The sequence below is a fragment of the Sparus aurata genome, chromosome 15 (assembly GCF_900880675.1).
Source record: "Sparus aurata chromosome 15, fSpaAur1.1, whole genome shotgun sequence".
Classification (NCBI taxonomy): domain Eukaryota; kingdom Metazoa; phylum Chordata; class Actinopteri; order Spariformes; family Sparidae; genus Sparus; species Sparus aurata.
Window position 1 is genome coordinate 8,967,027 of NC_044201.1, and position 20,152 is coordinate 8,987,178.

The window sequence follows — 20,152 nt, forward strand, 5'->3', positions numbered from 1 at the left end:
TCATAGTATTTGAGCAGGTAGTGTAGGAAGTACTAATACCAGAAATATAAGTTTGATCAAGTACTTATGGAAGAACATGTTTTTATCACACCTCAAAGTTAGAGGAAAATGCTTGATCTGATGAACTTTGAACTGAACTAACCTGTACAAGTACTTCATATTATTTGTGCAGGTAGCAAAAGAAGTACGGATTCCAAACATATTAATTTGATGAAGTATTTATGGAAGAAAATATTTTTTATCACACCTCAAAGTAGAGGAAAATGTCTGTATTGATGGACTTTGACTGGATTATTTAAATAAAACCATGCAGTAAAAGTACTACAATGCTCCTTATACTACTATAGCATGTAACAAGTAGTACAAGGAGATGCACTTCATTAGCCTTAGTGTCTGATAAAAAATAAATAAATAAATAAATAAAAATAGAGCATTCCTGTGTCACTCGTCCAATACCTGTGAGACTGCACCCTGAACAGTCTCCTCACAGGACGCTGCGTTGCAATTACCGTAACGTTTACATGAACCGCGCATTCGACATATTGGTGCGGCTCATCATTCGAACACGCGACCGTGAATGACGGCTGGCCTGAACGCAGTTTCCTGCTGGCTAGGGTGAAGTCCGTTCGGGTAAAGCGGAAGTAGCCGTCACTTGCATACCCTGTCCGGTACCTGTTATAATATCTTCTATCCTATCACTTCACACTGGTCCTGAGTTAAGCTTCGACTTCGAGACAACGGAACCGTCTGTTTAACGCGAGGCGACATGGCTGCGAGCGCGGATCCAGAGATAGTTGTCATCGGATGCGGGATATCAGGCATAGCAGCGGCTCAAAGGCTCGTCAGAGCTGGATTCCATCATGTGCGGATACTTGAAGCGACTGCGAGGAGCGGAGGGAGGATCAAATCAGGAAGACTGGGTGAGCGACATTGCCGTTCCTCTTTCTGTGTAATCATCTCCACTGCCCTCACCAGTGGCCATAACTGAAACTCATGATGATTGGCTCCACCTCCACACCTTACGAGCCCAAGCGTAGACTTGCGGAGGTCCTCCCATCAGTGCCACTCTCATACTGTTCCCGTTAAACAAACAGGGGTCCCTACATTTCTTCTTCTTTTTTCCTTTTCCTTTCTCTTTTCTCCAAATTTCCTGAAGCCACCAAGAACCCGATTTATTTGAAAGGATGCTGTAAACCTTTTTTAAAGAGGTCATATTATGCACATTTTCAGGTTCATGTTTTTATTTGGTTTTTATTTTATTTCGTCACTCTTCAAACTTTGCTGAAAGTTTCAAATGCACATTACAGGTAGCCAGTTGGAAGAGAGTGAATTTGTGCCACCTGTTGGTAAACCTCGCCTTTATAGACTTTGCTCTATTGAAATGATTGATTGTTTTTAAGAAGTAGAAGAATCCTTAATTTATCACACATAATACACATGTATAACATTTTTGTGTTTGCATCAATGACATGCAAATGGATCTGACGGCAGGAGATGCTCTCCAAATTAGAAAAAAGAATAAAAACACCAAAAAAACCACTGACTTGAATTTTAGTGGTCAATTCAGCCACGCAATCCTGCTCTCCCTCTACAGGTAATAACATCACGGAGATAGGAGCAAGTTATATCCACGGTCCATCTGAGGAGAACCCACTCTTTTGTCTGGCTCGTGACTATGGGCTCCTGGATCCAGAGGCCCTCAAACCGGAGAACCAGGCCATGTACATCGATGAACGTCCTCACTGGAGTCCTAACTGGTTCAGCTGTTCAGGTCAATGGAGGTTTTACCACAGCCTTTTTTTCCCCCCATTTCAAGTTATCCTATTGATTACTTTGTGGAAGTGCAGAGAGAGATGAATATTTTATATTCTGTGGGTGATGTGCAGGTCAGAGGCTGAGTACTGAGCTCATGAGACCTGCTCTGGATATGTTTAACGAGCTCATGGATGAAATTGAACAATTTCACAATAGAAGAGAAACACCCTGGCCCAGCGTAGGACATTTCATACGATCAGAAGTATGTCACCTCTCAATCAGCAAAAAATTTTCAGCCGTACGATCTGAAAAGTTCTTGGATGGTAAAATGAATCCTGTGTCTGCTCTCTGTGGGGGTGTGGTACCACGTGCAGGCTCGACAGCGAGCAGCAGAGAAGTGGAAGGACAAGGATAAAAATACCCAAGAGCTGCTACTGTGTGGCCTCAGTGCCAAGCTGAAGGACGAGGTCTGTGCCAGTGCAACTCACACCATGGACGAGGTAGACCTGGCGGGATTTTCCATGTTCGAAGGTCTAAGTGGACTGGACTGTAACCTCCCAGGGTTTGTACTCCAACATCTTCCAAACACATTCCTCCATAATAAAGGGTATAAACTTAAAAATAAGACTCAGTGAGGGGCTAAACATGCTCAGCCCTATTTGGTAATGGTTTACTCAGATGAGGCTCCCCCAGGGCCCCCCGAGACAGATCAATGTATTCGTCACCCAGTCAGGTGCTAGCAGTCCCTTCCTATCAGCAGAGTTGAAATGTTTAATAGATTAGTCAACTGACATAAAGTGAATTGGCAGTAATTCAGAAAAGGGACAGATGTTTCAAGAAAATGCTCTGCATGCTTTCTAAAATGTGAGGGTCTGCTGCTTGTCTTTGTCATACATAACAGTAAGCTGCAGTTTGTTTTGTTTTGGACTGGACTCATTTGCAGACATTAACTATGGCTCTGAGAAATTAATCAAAAATCTAATCATAAACAGTTTGATGTCATTTTGCAGAACGTAATTACAGCAGCTGATAACACTCTTATCTGTCTAAATAAGTAGTCTATTAATGAAAATGCACTCAGTTCACCCCTTTAATTCATTTAGTCATTTAAAATAGTTTTTGAGACACTTTGAATAATTATTTGAAATTTCTTCCATGTTTCTCCCTGTGAAAAAGGGTTCTTTGTGGAGTTGTCCCTTACCCACATCAAGGGTGTTGTATGCTTTACAGATTGTAAGGCTGCCTGAGGCAAATTTGATTTATGAGATTGGGCTATTTAATAAAAATGAGTCTTGCCTTGACTTGAATACACTTTGTTAATCCATTATGGAGGCTTCTTCTGCTCTGCCTTCCTTTTGCTTCGTTTGTAGACATGGAGCCGGAATCTCACTCTCTCTAAACCAGACACTCTAGCCTGACTACACCTTAAAATGCTTTTATGGTTTAGTCAGGCTAGAGCGCCTCTTGTGTAATATTATTGGTGAGATCATCTTGTCAGGCTCCTCAGGGTGCTGAGACAGGTTGTTACTGAGATAAACTAATATCTACCTTAATTAGAAGCTTATATATCTGCATCCAGGTAACGTTTACTCATGCCTTTCTCTTGCAGTGCCTTTGAAGATCTAATCAAAAACTTGATGTCGGAGCTCCCCGCTGACTCGGTGACCTACAATCGGCCTGTTCGCTGTGTCCACTGGAACAGCACAGAGAACGGAGTGAGCACTGTGACGGTCGAGTGTGATGACGGGGAGAGAATCGCTGCTGATCATGTTATTGTCACAGTACCTCTAGGTACATCTCTGTACTCACCCTGTACTATTGATACAGATTTGTATTTAGTTTTAGTTTATTATTTTATTTATTATACAGCACTTTCTGATATAACAATTCTTTTGGAAAACCAGATGAAACAACCATATAATACCATCTGGTTGTTTCAAGTACCTGACAAAGCAAGATACCTCATCACACAAATGCAAGAATCATTCAAATTCAGTATTGCCATAAAACAGTCAGGCTTGTTGCTCACAATAGCCTCATATAATAGTTTTTGATGGTATGGCAAAATGTTTCATCAATCAACTTTTTTCTCGTCAGGATACCTTAAGAAGCACCATTCAACCCTGTTCTGTCCTCCTCTCCCGGCACACAAGCTCCACTCCGTCCAGAAACTGGGATTTGGGACGTGCAACAAAATATATGTGGAGTTTGAGTCACCGTGGTGGGATGCTGACTGTGACATCATCCACCTGGTGTGGGAAGATGAGGTCTGTATTGCAGCCATGAATCACACAGTGCCTTTGCAAGCATGCACAGAGCCCTTGTGTAAATGCTATAAAGCTTGACAGAACACGTGTCTCTGTTCTGTAATGTTTGCACCCTGGCAGCATGCTTAGATATCAGGCCTTGTCAGAAGTAGTGCATCGCTGACAAATGAATATGCTCACACACACACAGTGATTGTTTGTTTTACACCCTTTGTGTCTTTAGGGGGACATTTTGGTCCACATAAAGGATATAAGCAAATCCTGGATAAAAAAGATGTCCACGTTCACCGTACTCAAATACTGTGAAAGGTACAGACAGGTGACAGTTTCTCAGTCTTTTCTGTGGGAAATGTTTACAACAGTTATGGCACTCAATTCCTCCTCTCAATTCTGTTTAAACTCTCAGGGGAAGCCATGTTCTCTGCGGCTGGATCTCCGGGCAGGAGTCAGAGTATATGGAGTCGCTTCCTGAAGAGGAGCTCAGAAGTTCCATCACGGAGCTCATCCGCACATTCACAGGTGAGTTTCAGAGCTGTGGTTTCGACCTGTAGCTGTCTCCTAATTGCTAGTATGGATCTTATCTCGTCTAATTTTCCTCTGAGAACAGCTTGTTTATTCAGTTATGGAATAACTTTGTTTGTATAATAAGTTTGTGTTATTACCTCATTGAAATTGTAAATATTCAAGTTCTTTATATTGAATGTATTCTCCAAAACTACATAGAGTGCTTTTAAAGATGTGAAAGAATTTTTTTAAAGACAGGAATTATGACGAAATTTAATTTTAATCTAGAACCTCAAAAAATTAAAAGATAAAGCTCAGCCCACCTGGGTTGTGTGACAGGCGCTTCACCTTAATCAGGTGTATGGACAAACATTTCAACAGTCAGTATTATGCACATACATGCTTTGTAAATTATCCAATAAGAGGACCACACACCTTTAGATAACACATTCATTCAAACTTATTACCATCCAGGAAAATAGGTGGAGGAAGTATTTCTACAAATGAAATCTATAAAACATCACACAACCATACTATAAGATTGGATACGGATTAGTTAAAAGTGTTACTAATATTAATAACAATTCTACTCAATAATGTAATGTACACACTGAGTGAATAGTTTATATTCATTTTTATAATAGAATTTATTTGCTTGCCAATTTAAAATAATGGGAATATAATGCATTTACATTAAGTCGGCATATAGTCATCACATTAATATCCTCCCAAACCTGTCAGACTTTTCAGGACGATAGAAGTTTCCCAGCTGTGAACACCTCAAGGATGTTTACAAAACTGGTGTCCTTTCCTGTGGTGCCACCCGCTGGCCAAACCGTACATATTTTGACTCACTCATTGAAAGAATAGCAGAGCTATTTCTCTATTTTTAGCTTTGTGCACAGGAGTATTACTGTATAGAATTACAGCCACAAGTATGACTATCAGTGTCCTGTTGAAAATGTATTCGACCTAATTAAAGAGGTGTCAGTTAATGTTTAAGATCGCAATAATATTGACGCATCAGAGGATCTCGAGATGTTCTACATAAGGTAGTAAAACTTCTGATATAATTCATGTAATCTGGATCTTGGATCGAGGACACAGTCTCTGTACATGGGGCTCACACTCACACCAACTGAACTACTTATTAAAAATGTTCTAAAAGTGTTTCTGAGTCTTTCCAGGATGGTCATGTCAGCATAACTGTGTGTGTTTAGGAAACCCTACAATCACACCAAGGGGAATCCTGCGCACTCAGTGGTTCCATGACCCCTGGACATGTGGGTCCTTCTGCTACCCAGCAGTAGGCGTCTCAGCGCAGGACCTGGAGAACATGATGGAGCCGCTGCCTGTGAAGGGATCACAGTCACAGGTATACGTGAACACGTTTTGTTTTCACACAAACGCACATGTGCATAGTGAGTACATGAACGCGACCTCAGTTGCCCCTCGGTTCTAACTGCTTGGATGCGTTTCAGCCCCTGCAGGTGTTGTTTGCAGGAGAGGCTACTCATCCCTGCCACTACTCCACCGTCCACGGAGCTCTCCTCACTGGGTGGAGAGAAGCTGATCGACTCATCTCTCACTACTCCACCGTCAGTCCATGAGGCCACCCAGATCAAAAAAAAAGAAGCTAACAACATTTTATATTTTTTTGCATCAAATTAATTAAGGTTGATACTTTTCATCCCATGGATTTTAATAGAGAACGCCACTATTTTCACATTTCTTACAGACTACGTACTGTATGTAAAAAAACACTCTATAAAGCCTTTTGCAGCTTGAAAGGAGAATCTCTCGGACCACATAAAGGAACCTGGTTTTCCACTTATTTATTTTTTAAGGGTTTTTTTGTTTGTTTATTTGTTTTTTACATTTGGAGCTAGTTTGAAATAAACCAAGTGGCATACACAATCATCCACCGATGTAAGATAACAAAACAAAAAAAAGCTTGCCAGATTACCTTCCAGTCAATTTATTTACCAACCATAACACATTTCTTTTGATTTGTTGAATTTACACTTCAGCCAATAGCTGTAACCACTGGAAAGATTCACTGTTCTGTCTGCCATGTCAGTATATTCGCTGAACAACTGCACATGCAAGAATGTAATTGTTGAAGCAACAGTGTTTTTTATGCAAAATTAAAATTTTCACAGATTAATCCATAAACAGGTGTGAGCATATGTGATTGCAGTCCTGCATGGCTATATGTTGTTTACTGTTATGGATAGGAAGGATAGGATTTTTCTCCTAATTGTTTCCATTCAGTCACCCTACCAAGTGGAGATCTAACAGGTTTTGGAAGCTGTCAAGTCATTGTGAACCTCACCGCAGCTGCATCATCTTTGTTGGTTGCACTGCAGAAAGTTCCCAGGGACCAACCCAGGAACGATAAAAACAGCGTGGTCTTATGGACAGCTGCCCTCTGGTCATACTTCAGGGGTCCCAGAAAGTTCCAGGATTACTGCATGTCCTTCTAACTGAAAATGTGTTTGATATTGTGCATTACACATTACAATATCAGGTGACATGATAAAGGCCTTAAGGAGGGTTCTGCTTTTACTGGCCCTGTTTGAGGAAGGTCCTGTTTATCGTTGCTTACATGTTACATACTCCTGAATTAATGTGTTTAATCAAGTTGCCACAATAAAAAAGGCCTCTCACTGGTAACAACCTATCCAAGCCGAAAACGTTATTGAGTAGATACTCACATATGTGTAAAATGTTTACACACATGAGTATCTGTCTTTTTACAGTAAAAAGCAGACATACAACCCCCCTGAATTAGATTAAAAATAGGGCTCTCCATTCTATCACGTAGGAAATATCAATCACAATGGACCACTGTCTCTGTAAATGTAGTTTAAAGTTGAGTAGCTCATCTTGGCTTAAAGTGACAGAAGTCAGTACAAAAGACGATGTCTAACCATTGCCTGGTGTGTGGGGATGTTCAGGTCACGGCTAGTCATTCAGTGGCGGACTGTCTGAGGGACAGGGGTTAAAAATGTTTTCACAAGGACACCAGCTGCAAAACTGTTTTATTGTGTGACTCAGGTTTAAAGTATAACCAGACTGAGTACATCTCTGTTATAAAACACACAGTGAACTACAGCCTGTTTAACCATTTAAAGGCACACAGAGACCAAATATGATGACGCCACTGTATCATGTTTTTTCTACCACGGGGGCACTTTTGTAATTCTTTTCAATTTTTCTTCTGAAAATGGGAGCACCAGAGAAGGAAAAATCTTATGCAAAGACTACCAAAAATAAGAACAATTATTGTAATACAATTATTATTATTATTATTATTATTATTATTATTATTATTATTATTATTATTGTTATTATTATTGTTATTGTTATTTTCCAAATCAAACAATGACTGAAGCTTGATATTTACCCCTTTACGAGTACATGTGTAAGAAGCTGAACATGCCACCATATGCATGTGTGTGCTTCCACATTCACCAACTTGTAAAGTAACCCGGCCTCCATATAAACGACCTTTATTTCGAAGGTTTTGAACCGGAAATGTCCCCCTTTTTTCGTCATCTCCACAGGAAGTCAAACAGAGACAGTTATCCATCAGCAGAGTGAACTGTCCGTAGTAGTTAGGGCCCAGCCATGTCTTTCGGTGTGAACTCTAAAGTAGTCATAGTAGGATGCGGGATATCAGGCGTAGCAGCGGCTCACAGGCTCGTCAAAGCCGGTTTCCATCATGTGCGGATTCTTGAAGCGACTGCGAGAAGCGGAGGGAGGATCAGAACAGGAAGACTGGGTGAGCGACTTGTCCGTGTTCTGTAGCAACTTCTGCACACTTACCCCGCAGCCTGTTGACCACAGAGACAGGCTGACTGGCTCTTCATATTACGTGTTAATTACTGCAGGAGTAGGTGCAGCCTGTTAATGTTTCGCGGTCGCCCCTGATGTAAGTTACTGTTGTACCTAATCATAAAAACAAATAAAAGTGCCGTTATTTTTACTAGGCAGACCGATTATCGATTGACCGATTATCTGAGCCGATATTCAACATTTTTCTGTCAGAGCGCCAGTACATATATATCATCTGAAACAGCTGATCCTCTCACTGTACATTACCAGGTCCCAGCTGACATTGGGGTACACCATATGAATATGGTACTTAAGAACAGCACTTGAGTAAATTGTACTGTATTCCGTCACTGGTTGTTTTGACAGTTTTTGACACTAAGAGTTAAGAATTAATGGAAATAATCATTTTTGCTTCACAATTTAAAGGAACAACAACCCAGATCCGTGATGATCTTCTTCTCTTCTGCAGGTGATAATATCATTGAGATAGGGGCAAACTGGATCCATGGACCGTCCGAGGAGAACCCCGTGTTTTGTCTGGCCCGTCAGTATGGGCTCCTTGATCCAGAGGCCCTCACCACAGAGAACCAGACCATGGACATCGGAGGACATCCTCCCTGGGTTCCCAACATCTTCACCAGTTCAGGTCGCCAGAGGTTTTGAAAAAACAAAGCCTGTTGTAAGACTGAACTCTCAGATCGTAGGAGTAGAAATCTGTATGTGAGGGGCCAAAAAGTTTGTGAGGTTAAATTGTATGGCATGACATGATGCAGTATTTTAGTTTATATTTAGTCCGTAATTATTTGTGGATAGTTTGACCTTTCCTTTTTATGCCAAGGCCCTATGACTCTCTGTTGTGGACTTAGCTGGTATGCATAGAGTAAATTCTTATATCAGTTAAAAAGGGTGGTGGATTTTTTATTTATTTAGGGGGGAAAAAATAGTTATGATTGTGCATTATTTATGTATAGCAGCCAAAAAAAAAAGCTGATTTGAGACTTAAGTTTGACTGCAGTCTGCTACACAAGTCAGACAGGTACCTTAATTTAACTGATGTTAAAATATGTATAAGCTTGAGTGCAGAAGAGACATTTTAGGTGTGTACGTGTGTAATGAATTACAGCCGCTTTTGCTTTGAGTCAGGGTATAGATGACTTAGTGTAATAGTGTGTGAGTGAAGTGATATAAGTTGGCTGTTTTCCTAATTAGCTTTCTGTGGGTTACGTAACGTCTGCAGGTCGGAAGCTGAATGCTGAGGACTTCGATCCTGCCAAGGAGATGTTTATTGAGCTGCTGACTGAAAGTTCAGACTTTCAGAGTAAAGGAGGCGAACCCTGTGCCAGTGTGGGAGATTTCATCCGATCAGAGGTACATTTCTTACAGTGACTACAACTGTAATACCAGCAGAGTGTGTTTTAGCTACCAGCCTGGATTATCTAGAATATTTTAGCTGTGTTTGATGATAAATCTTGTTTCACTGCTTGCTGTCTGGTGCAGGTAAAACAGCGAGCAGCAGAGAAGTGGAAAGATGCTGACGCAGCCACTAGATCTCTGAGACTGTGTTTGATCAGTACCATGTTGAAGGTGGAGTGCTGCGTTAATGGGACCCACAGCATGGATGAGGTGGGCCTGGGGGGCTTTGGCCTTTACGAGACTCTACCTGGACTGGACTGCACATTCCCAAGGTTTTTTACTCAAACAGTGCATCCTCACTTCCTGCATTTTCATTTTAAAATCTCATTATCAAGTGGCATAAAATAAAGATAATATGTTATCCAGTATTTTACTTAAAGGGATAGTTCAGGTTTTTTGAAGTGGGGTCATATAAAGTACATATAGTCGATCTGTTTCCTACCGTAATCACCTATCAGCGCAGCCTCAGTTTGGAGAAGTAGAGAGCCGCTCCAGCCCAGACGCTCAGCTTTGTACTGCAGTGAACGGGGTCCAGCAAAAAAGCAAAATTAACCACCTAAAACAAGGCTCACGTAAAAAAATCTATATAAGTTCAAGTGTACGTTGTATAGGTAAAATTCACACTGCTTAACATCACTGTCAGATCGCGCTTTCTTTTGGCACTACATTTTCTCAACCACAGAACCTTCGTATCCCTACGCATTAGCGTAACTGGGCAACAGCTGATCTGCGAGCGGCGGCTGGACGTGAGGTTTACTTTCGATAAAAACGAAATTTAACTCTCCGTATCCTTCCACATTAGCGCTCATGCGTAGGGATACGGGGGTTCTGTATGTAGTGCCAAAAGAAAGCGCGGTCTGACGGCGATGTAAAGCGGTGTGAATTTTACCTATACAACGTACACTTGACCTGATATAGATTTTTTTTAGGTGAGCCTTGTTTTAGGTGGTTAATTTCACTTATTCGCTGAACCCCTGTTCACTGCAGTACAAAGCTGAGCGTCTGGGCTGGAGCGGCTCTCTACTTCTCCAAACTGAGGCTGCGCTGATCGGTGATTACGGTAGGAAACAGATCGACTATAGATATGTACTTTATATGACCCCACTTCAAAAAACCCGAACTATCCCTTAAGTGATTTCTACAGCACGTGTGTCCGTCTGACTTCTCTTTTATGATTTTCTTTCTCCTGCAGTGGCTATGAAGATCTAATCAAAAACTTGATGTCGGAGCTCCCCGCTGACTTGGTGACCTACAATCGGCCTGTGCGCTGTGTCCACTGGAACAGCACAGAGAACGGAGTGAACACTGTGACCGTCGAGTGCGATGACGGGGAGAGGGTCGCTGCTGATCATGTTATTGTCACGCTACCTCTCGGTAAAATCAGATGCATTTATTCACACGCACAGTTTGATGTCTTCTATCTCAGTGCATGAAATGTTGAGTTAGTGCTACACAAACAAGTTTTGACATGCAACTGTATTATCCTCAGTTTGCGTCCAGCTTTAGTATTGTAAGTTATCACAAAAACATTTTTATGTGGTACCAAATCTGTCATTAAGTGACACCTTGGATTCAAAATTAAGTGACGACAGCATGACATCGACATGGGCTTTTTTTTTCTCAGGCTGTTTGGTACTGCGCATAAAGTAACTTGTTCTGTTTCATCAGGGTACCTGAAGAAGCACCACCAAGCCCTGTTCCATCCTCCTCTCCCTCTGCACAAGCTGCACTCCGTCCAGAGACTCGGCTTCGGAACGAACAACAAAATATTTGTGGAATTTGATTTGCCGTGGTGGGATGCTGACTGTGAGGTCATCTATTTCTCATGGGAAGATGAGGTGAGACGTGTGGTCAACGATGAAAGGTGTACATTTTACCGCGCATACACACTGAATCAATTACATACGCTCTTTTCTCTTTCGTGTTTTCGTTTCAGGATGCCATGGTGGACCAAGTGCCAGATGTACATAGATCCTGGATAAAGAAGTTGTTTGGCTTCACTGTGCTCAAACCCACTGAAAGGTCAACAAACACATTGGCACACAAATGCTGGTTCATGTCTCACATGTTGAGATTGCATTCAACAGAAATACACTGTCAGATTATTTGAGTAGGAGTGCAGTTTTGTTTGTGTTTTAACTTTCAGGTACGGCCATGTTCTGTGTGGTTGGATCGCCGGGCATGAGTCAGAGTATATGGAGACGCTGCCTGAACAGGAGGTCATGCAAAACATCACACAACTCATCCGCCGGTTTACAGGTGATTCTGAATGAGTCAGAAGCCTAATTGTATAATCATTCCAACCTTGGTTATGTTAGAATAATTTCTTTCAGCATTTCTGGACTAACTGTGTATGTTTAGGGAACCCGACCATCACCCCGAGGAGAGTCCTGCGCTCTCAGTGGTTTCATGACCCCTGGACGTGTGGATCCTACAGTTTCCCTGGAAGAGGCTGCTCAGTGCAGGACCTGGAGAACATGATGGAGCCGCTGCCTACGAAGGGATCACAGGCAAAAGTACCTAAATGTTCATGCTCAAACATAAATGTGTGCTCCCAGCCAACACACCGATATGCACCTGATGAGCCAATATTTAAGTTTCCCTGTTCTAGCAGTTTGGTCTGTTTCAGCCCCTGCAGGTGCTGTTTGCTGGAGAGGCTACTCATCCCTACTTCTACTCCACCGTCCATGGAGCTCTCCTCACTGGGTGGAGAGAAGCTGATCGACTCATCTCTCACTGCACCACCGTCAGTCAGTCAGAGCCACACAAGTCAAAGCTTTAAAGGAACGCAAAAAGGGATTCTTCACCGGATTTATAGCTAAAAATGTGCACCTTTTTTAAATGACCATGTTTGGGTTGATTGTCTGGGAGCCTGCTGCTTATTTAAATCAGTCATTTACATTTTTGAAAAATGTTCCCCGACCAGTGAAGAGCAAAGCTCCTGCTTACGGTGCATTAAAGTACAAACAGATGGACAGGCAATCTATACAAATGATAATACAGTTATGATTTTTTCATTAAACACATTAAAGATACAGCCTAAAATGTTAAATGATGAAATGCTCTTAAAATTAAATTTTAACATGTAATCCTGTTTACAAATCAGCTTAATAACAACACAGTGATATCAATTAGCAGTGATTTTGCATCTTTTTTATTATTATTTCAAGACTGAAGTCAATACAGCTTTCAACTTTCCCCTTTTGAGGATATATATTTTGGATATAGTGTCAGATATTGTAAATAAACATAACATTTATTATTACATTGTTCTTGTCCTGTTTTTGCTTTTTATTTTGTTGTCAATATCATACAACAATTCTATTCTACTTTTTTTATATATATATATATACATATGTATATGCATATATATATACATATATATATATACTGTCACCACTTTATAATACACATTCTTTCCAGTTGTATGATTCTTTAACTTTAATAATCATCAGACATCAGTTTTTGTTTGTAAGATTTCTGAATCTTCTGATGACAAATTACATAAATTGCCTGCTTAATGTTGCTTAGCTTTAAATTATTAAGTTACATTTAATTTAGCGAACTTTTATGAGAAAACTTACTTGTGCTTTTGGCATTGTTTTATATTTATAACTGACTCCTGATAATATCTATTTATGTTGTTTTGTAAATATAAGCTGCTGAAAATGTGTCACATCATCAAGAGACAAAACCTGACAAATTAAAGCTGATTATCGTTTTTTTCTATTTTTTAATCAAACAACTGCAAAGAATTAGAGAGAAGAAGTTTTGGGGTCTTTTTGATGAGACAGATTTATTTTTAAGTCAGTATTTGATTCTCACAGTGCTTTTTCACACTTTATGTTGAAACATTAAATTTATTTAAATGAAAATGAATAAATTCAATGTGCAATTAAATCACCGGCAGCTATTATTTGGAATCATGTGTGTGGTTGTTTGTCATATGATTTTACGAAGGCACACATTATAATAAACGCAACATTTATTTTAATAATTAAATGTCCACTTTTTATTTTTCCTTTTTTTCATTTACACAAAATATTCAGGGCCCACAAACTGTACACGTGTACCAAGTTTCATGTTTTATTAACCACAAATTAACTCAAAGACTGCCTCGTGTGTGCCTCCTTTCATACTGAACAGAGGGGAAACAGTATCTGACAGTAATATTCCAAGCTGTCAGGATGTGTTTCCCCTGTTTAAATGGTCAAATGTAATCATGTCCGCCTGAAAATCACAGGACTTGTCTGTTGTTGGGAAAGAAGTCAGGAGTATGAATTTGAAGGATGTGTGAGCCTCCTTTCATACTGAACAGAGGGGGAACAGTATCTGACAGTAATATTCCAAGCTGTCAGGATGTGTTTCCCCTGTTTAAATGGTCAAATGTAATCATGTCCGCCTGAAAATCACAGGACTTGTCTGTTGTTGGGAAAGAAGTCAGGAGTATGAATTTGAAGGATGTGTGAGCCTCCTTTCATACTGAACAGAGGGGGAACAGTATCTGACAGTAATATTCCAAGCTGTCAGGATGCGTTCCCCCTGTTTAAATGGTCAAATTTAATCATATCCGCCTGAAAATCACGGGACTTGTCTGTTGTTGGGAAAGAAGTCATGACTATGAATTTGAAAGATGTGTGAGCCTCCTTTCAAACTGAACAGAGGAGGAACAGTATCTGACAGTAATATTCGAAGCTGTCAGGACGCGTTCCCCCTGTTTAAAAGGTCAGATTTAATGATATCCGCCTGAAAATCACAGGAATTATCTGTTGTTGGGAAAGAAGTCAGGAGTATGAATTTGAAAGATGTGTGAGCCTCCTTTCATACTGAACAGAGGGGGAACAGTATCTGATAGTGATATTCCAAGCTGTCAGGATGCGTTCCCCCTGTTTAAATGGTCAAATTTAATCATATCCGCCTGAAAATCACAGGACTTGTCTGTTGTTGGGAAAGAAGTCAGGAGTATGAATTTGAAGGATGTGTGAGCCTCCTTTCATACTGAACAGAGGGGGAACAGTATCTGACAGTAATATTCCAAGCTGTCAGGATGCGTTTCCCCTGTTTAAATGGTCAAATTTAATCATATCCGCCTGAAAATCACAGGACTTGTCTGTTGTTGGGAAAGAAGTCAGGAGTATGAATTTGAAGGATGTGTGAGCCTCCTTTCATACTGAACAGAGGGGGAACAGTATCTGACAGTAATATTCCAAGCTGTCAGGATGTGTTCCCCCATTTAAACGGTCAAATTTAATTATATCCACCTGAAAATCACAGGACTTGTTTGTTGTTGGGAAAGAAGTCAGGAGTATGAATTTAAAGGATGTGTGAGCCTCCTTTCATACTGAACAGAGGGGGAACAGTATCTGACAGTAATATTCCAAGCTGTCAGGATGCGTTCCCCCTGTTTAAATGGTCAAATTTAATCATATCCGCCTGAAAATCACAGGACTTGTCTGTTGTTGGGAAAGAAGTCATGACTATGAATTTGAAAGATGTGTGAGCCTCCTTTCATACTGAACAGAGGGGGAACAGTATCTGACAGTAATATTCCAAGCTGTCAGGATGCGTTTCCCCTGTTTAAATGGTCAAATTTAATCATATCCGCCTGAAAATCACAGGACTTGTCTGTTGTTGGGAAAGAAGTCAGGAGTATGAATTTGAAGGATGTGTGAGCCTCCTTTCATACTGAACAGAGGGGGGAACACTATCTGATAGTGTTATTCCAAGCTGTCAGGATGTGTTCCCCCATTTAAACGGTCAAATTTAATTATATCCACCTGAAAATCACAGGACTTGTTTGTTGTTGGGAAAGAAGTCAGGAGTATGAATTTAAAGGATGTGTGAGCCTCCTTTCATACTGAACAGAGGGGGAACAGTATCTGACAGTAATATTCCAAGCTGTCAGGATGCGTTCCCCCTGTTTAAATGGTCAAATTTAATCATATCCGCCTGAAAATCACAGGACTTGTCTGTTGTGGGGAAAGAAGTCATGAGTATTAATTTGAAAGATGTGTGAGCCTCCTTTCATACTGAAAAGAGGGGGAACAGTATCTGACGGTAATATTCCAAGCTGTCAGGATGCGTTTCCCCCTGTTTAAATGGTCAAATTTAATCATGTCCGCCTGAAAATCACAGGAATTGTCTGTGGTGGGAGAATAAGTCAGTAGTATAAATTTTAAAGATGTGTGAGCCTCCTTTCATACTGAACAGAGGGGGAACACTATTTGACAGTAATATTCCAAGCTGTCAGGATGCGTTCCCCCTGTTTAAATGGTCAAATTTAATCATATCCGCCTGAAAATCACAGGACTTGTCTGTTGTTGGGAAAGAAGTCAGGAGCATGAATTTGAAGGATGTGTGAGCCTCCTTTCATACTGAACAGAGGGGGAACAGTATCTGACAGTAATATTCCAAGCTGTCAGGATGCGTTCCCCCTGTTTAAATGGTCAAATTTAATCATATCCGCCTGAAAATCACAGGACTTGTCTGTTGTGGGAGAAGAAGTCAGTAGTATAAATTTTAAAGATGTGTGAGCCTCCTTTCATACTGAACAGAGGGGGAACAGTATCTGACAGTAATATTCCAAGCTGTCAGGATGCGTTCCCCCTGTTTAAACGGTCAGATTTAATGATATCCGCCTGAAAATCACATGATTTATCTGTTGTGGGAGAAGAAGTCAGTAGTATAAATTTTAAAGATGTGTGAGCCTCCTTTCATACTGAACAGAGGGGGAACAGTATCTGACAGTAATATTCCAAGCTGTCAGGATGCGTTCCCCCTGTTTAAATGGTCAAATTTAATCATATCCGCCTGAAAATCACAGGACTTGTCTGTTGTTGGGAAAGAAGTCAGGAGTATGAATTTGAAGGATGTGTGAGCCTCCTTTCATACTGAACAGAGGGGGAACAGTATCTGACAGTAATATTCCAAGCTGTCAGGATGCGTTCCCCCTGTTTAAATGGTCAAATTTAATCATATCCGCCTGAAAATCACAGGACTTGTCTGTTGTTGGGAAAGAAGTCAGGAGTATGAATTTGAAGGATGTGTGAGCCTCCTTTCATACTGAACAGAGGGGGAACACTATTATACAGTAATATTCCAAGCTGTCAGGATGCGTTCCCCCTGTTTAAATGGTCAAATTTAATCATATCCGCCTGAAAATCACAGGACTTGTCTGTTGTTGGGAAAGAAGTCAGGAGTATGAATTTGAAAGATGTGTGAGCCTCCTTTCATGCTGAACAGAGGGGGAACAGTATCTGACAGTAATATTCCAAGCTGTCAGGATGCGTTCCCCCTGTTTAAATGGTCAAATTTAATCATATCCGCCTGAAAATCACAGGACTTGTCTGTTGTTGGGAAAGAAGTCATGACTATGAATTTGAAAGATGTGTGAGCCTCCTTTCATACTGAACAGAGGAGGAACAGTATCTGACAGTAATATTCGAAGCTGTCAGGACGCGTTCCCCCTGTTTAAAAGGTCAGATTTAATGATATCCGCCTGAAAATCACAGGAATTATCTGTTGTTGGGAAAGAAGTCAGGAGTATGAATTTGAAAGATGTGTGAGCCTCTTTTCATACTGAACAGAGGGGGAACAGTATCTGATAGTGATATTCCAAGCTGTCAGGATGCGTTCCCCCTGTTTAAATGGTCAAATTTAATCATATCCGCCTGAAAATCATAGGACTTGTCTGTTGTTGGGAAAGAAGTCAGGAGTATGAATTTGAAGGATGTGTGAGCCTCCTTTCATACTGAACAGAGGGGGAACAGTATCTGACAGTAATATTCCAAGCTGTCAGGATGCGTTTCCCCTGTTTAAATGGTCAAATTTAATCATATCCGCCTGAAAATCACAGGACTTGTCTGTTGTTGGGAAAGAAGTCAGGAGTATGAATTTGAAGGATGTGTGAGCCTCCTTTCATACTGAACAGGGGGGGAACACTATCTGATAGTGTTATTCCAAGCTGTCAGGATGTGTTCCCCCATTTAAACGGTCAAATTTAATCATATCCACCTGAAAATCACAGGACTTGTTTGTTGTTGGGAAAGAAGTCATGAGTATGAATTTAAAGGATGTGTGAGCCTCCTTTCATACTGAACAGAGGGGGAACAGTATCTGACAGTAATATTCCAAGCTGTCAGGATGCGTTCCCCCTGTTTAAATGGTCAAATTTAATCATATCCGCCTGAAAATCACAGGACTTGTCTGTTGTGGGGAAAGAAGTCATGAGTATTAATTTGAAAGATGTGTGAGCCTCCTTTCATACTGAAAAGAGGGGGAACAGTATCTGATAGTGATATTCCAAGCTGTCAGGATGTGTTCCCCCATTTAAACGGTCAAATTTAATTATATCCACCTGAAAATCACAGGACTTGTCTGTTGTTGGGAAAGAAGTCAGGAGTATGAATTTGAAAGATGTGTGAGCCTCCTTTCATACTGAACAGAGGGGGAACACTATCTGACAGTAATATTCGAAGCTGTCAGGACGCGTTCCCCCTGTTTAAAGGTCAGATTTAATGATATCCGCCTGAAAATCACAGGAATTATCTGTTGTTGGGAAAGAAGTCAGGAGTATGAATTTGAAAGATGTGTGAGCCTCCTTTCATACTGAACAGAGGGGGAACAGTATCTGATAGTGATATTCCAAGCTGTCAGGATGCGTTCCCCCTGTTTAAATGGTCAAATTTAATCATATCCGCCTGAAAATCACAGGACTTGTCTGTTGTTGGGAAAGAAGTCAGGAGTATGAATTTGAAGGATGTGTGAGCCTCCTTTCATACTGAACAGAGGGGGAACAGTATCTGACAGTAATATTCCAAGCTGTCAGGATGCGTTTCCCCTGTTTAAATGGTCAAATTTAATCATATCCGCCTGAAAATCACAGGACTTCTCTGTTGTGGGGAAAGAAGTCATGAGTATTAATTTGAAGGATGTGTGAGCCTCCTTTCATACTGAACAGGGGGGGAACACTATCTGATAGTGTTATTCCAAGCTGTCAGGATGTGTTCCCCCATTTAAACGGTCAAATTTAATTATATCCACCTGAAAATCACAGGACTTGTTTGTTGTTGGGAAAGAAGTCAGGAGTATGAATTTAAAGGATGTGTGAGCCTCCTTTCATACTGAACAGAGGGGGAACAGTATCTGACAGTAATATTCCAAGCTGTCAGGATGCGTTCCCCCTGTTTAAATGGTCAAATTTAATCATATCCGCCTGAAAATCACAGGACTTGTCTGTTGTGGGGAAAGAAGTCATGAGTATGAATTTGAAAGATGTGTGAGCCTCCTTTCATACTGAACAGAGGGGGAACAGTATCTGATAGTGATATTCCAAGCTGTCAGGATGCGTTCCCCCTGTTTAAATGGTCAAATTTAATGATATCCGCCTGAAAATCACAGGAATTATCTGTTGTTGGGAAAGAAGTCAGGAGTATGAATTTGAAAGATGTGTGAGCCTCTTTTCATACTGAACAGAGGGGGAACAGTATCTGATAGTGATATTCCAAGCTGTCAGGATGTGTTCCCCCATTTAAACGGTCAAATTTAATCATATCCACCTGAAAATCACAGGACTTGTTTGTTGTTGGGAAAGAAGTCATGAGTATGAATTTAAAGGATGTGTGAGCCTCCTTTCATACTGAACAGAGGGGGAACAGTATCTGACAGTAATATTCCAAGCTGTCAGGATGCGTTCCCCCTGTTTAAATGGTCAAATTTAATCATATCCGCCTGAAAATCACAGGACTTGTCTGTTGTGGGGAAAGAAGTCATGAGTATTAATTTGAAAGATGTGTGAGCCTCCTTTCATACTGAAAAGAGGGGGAACAGTATCTGATAGTGATATTCCAAGCTGTCAGGATGTGTTCCCCCATTTAAACGGTCAAATTTAGTTATATTCACCTGAAAATCACAGGACTTGTCTGTTGTTGGGAAAGAAGTCAGGAGTATGAATTTGAAAGATGTGTGAGCCTCCTTTCATACTGAACAGAGGGGGAACACTATCTGACAGTAATATTCGAAGCTGTCAGGACGCGTTCCCCCTGTTTAAAAGGTCAGATTTAATGATATCCGCCTGAAAATCACAGGAATTATCTGTTGTTGGGAAAGAAGTCAGGAGTATGAATTTGAAAGATGTGTGAGCCTCCTTTCATACTGAACAGAGGGGGAACAGTATCTGATAGTGATATTCCAAGCTGTCAGGATGCGTTCCCCCTGTTTAAATGGTCAAATTTAATCATATCCGCCTGAAAATCACAGGACTTGTCTGTTGTTGGGAAAGAAGTCAGGAGTATGAATTTGAAGGATGTGTGAGCCTCCTTTCATACTGAACAGAGGGGGAACAGTATCTGACAGTAATATTCCAAGCTGTCAGG

The 20,152-nt window shown here is 40.8% G+C and overlaps 2 protein-coding genes across 2 annotated transcripts; both read left to right on the forward strand.

Annotated features, from left to right (window-relative positions):
• The first annotated feature begins 518 nt into the window (after window positions 1–518).
• Window positions 519–6,701, forward strand: LOC115596377 (peroxisomal N(1)-acetyl-spermine/spermidine oxidase-like). The gene is made up of 10 exons (XM_030441436.1): window positions 519–920; window positions 1,595–1,771; window positions 1,887–2,017; window positions 2,130–2,317; window positions 3,365–3,546; window positions 3,853–4,022; window positions 4,246–4,331; window positions 4,429–4,541; window positions 5,747–5,901; window positions 6,008–6,701. The coding sequence occupies exons 1-10, from the start codon at window positions 767–769 to the stop codon at window positions 6,134–6,136; spliced, it is 1,485 nt and encodes a 494-aa protein (XP_030297296.1). The 5' UTR covers window positions 519–766; the 3' UTR covers window positions 6,137–6,701.
• A 1,369-nt stretch (window positions 6,702–8,070) lies between these two features.
• LOC115596375 (peroxisomal N(1)-acetyl-spermine/spermidine oxidase-like) lies at window positions 8,071–13,046 on the forward strand. The gene is made up of 10 exons (XM_030441433.1): window positions 8,071–8,313; window positions 8,836–9,012; window positions 9,604–9,734; window positions 9,864–10,051; window positions 10,972–11,153; window positions 11,448–11,617; window positions 11,716–11,801; window positions 11,926–12,038; window positions 12,141–12,295; window positions 12,409–13,046. The coding sequence occupies exons 1-10, from the start codon at window positions 8,160–8,162 to the stop codon at window positions 12,559–12,561; spliced, it is 1,509 nt and encodes a 502-aa protein (XP_030297293.1). The 5' UTR covers window positions 8,071–8,159; the 3' UTR covers window positions 12,562–13,046.
• Window positions 13,047–20,152: the final 7,106 nt, after the last annotated feature.

Coding starts and splice junctions, on each gene's coding strand:
- LOC115596377 (XM_030441436.1), top strand. CDS start 767: ATGGCTGCGAGCGCGGATCCAGAGATAGTTGTCATCGGATGCGGGATA. Junction 2,318..3,364: donor CTGGACTGTAACCTCCCAGG/GTTTGTACTCCA, acceptor TTTCTCTTGCAG/TGCCTTTGAAGATCTAATCA. Junction 4,332..4,428: donor GTACTCAAATACTGTGAAAG/GTACAGACAGGT, acceptor TTAAACTCTCAG/GGGAAGCCATGTTCTCTGCG.
- LOC115596375 (XM_030441433.1), top strand. CDS start 8,160: ATGTCTTTCGGTGTGAACTCTAAAGTAGTCATAGTAGGATGCGGGATA. Junction 9,735..9,863: donor GAGATTTCATCCGATCAGAG/GTACATTTCTTA, acceptor TGTCTGGTGCAG/GTAAAACAGCGAGCAGCAGA. Junction 11,618..11,715: donor ATTTCTCATGGGAAGATGAG/GTGAGACGTGTG, acceptor TTTTCGTTTCAG/GATGCCATGGTGGACCAAGT.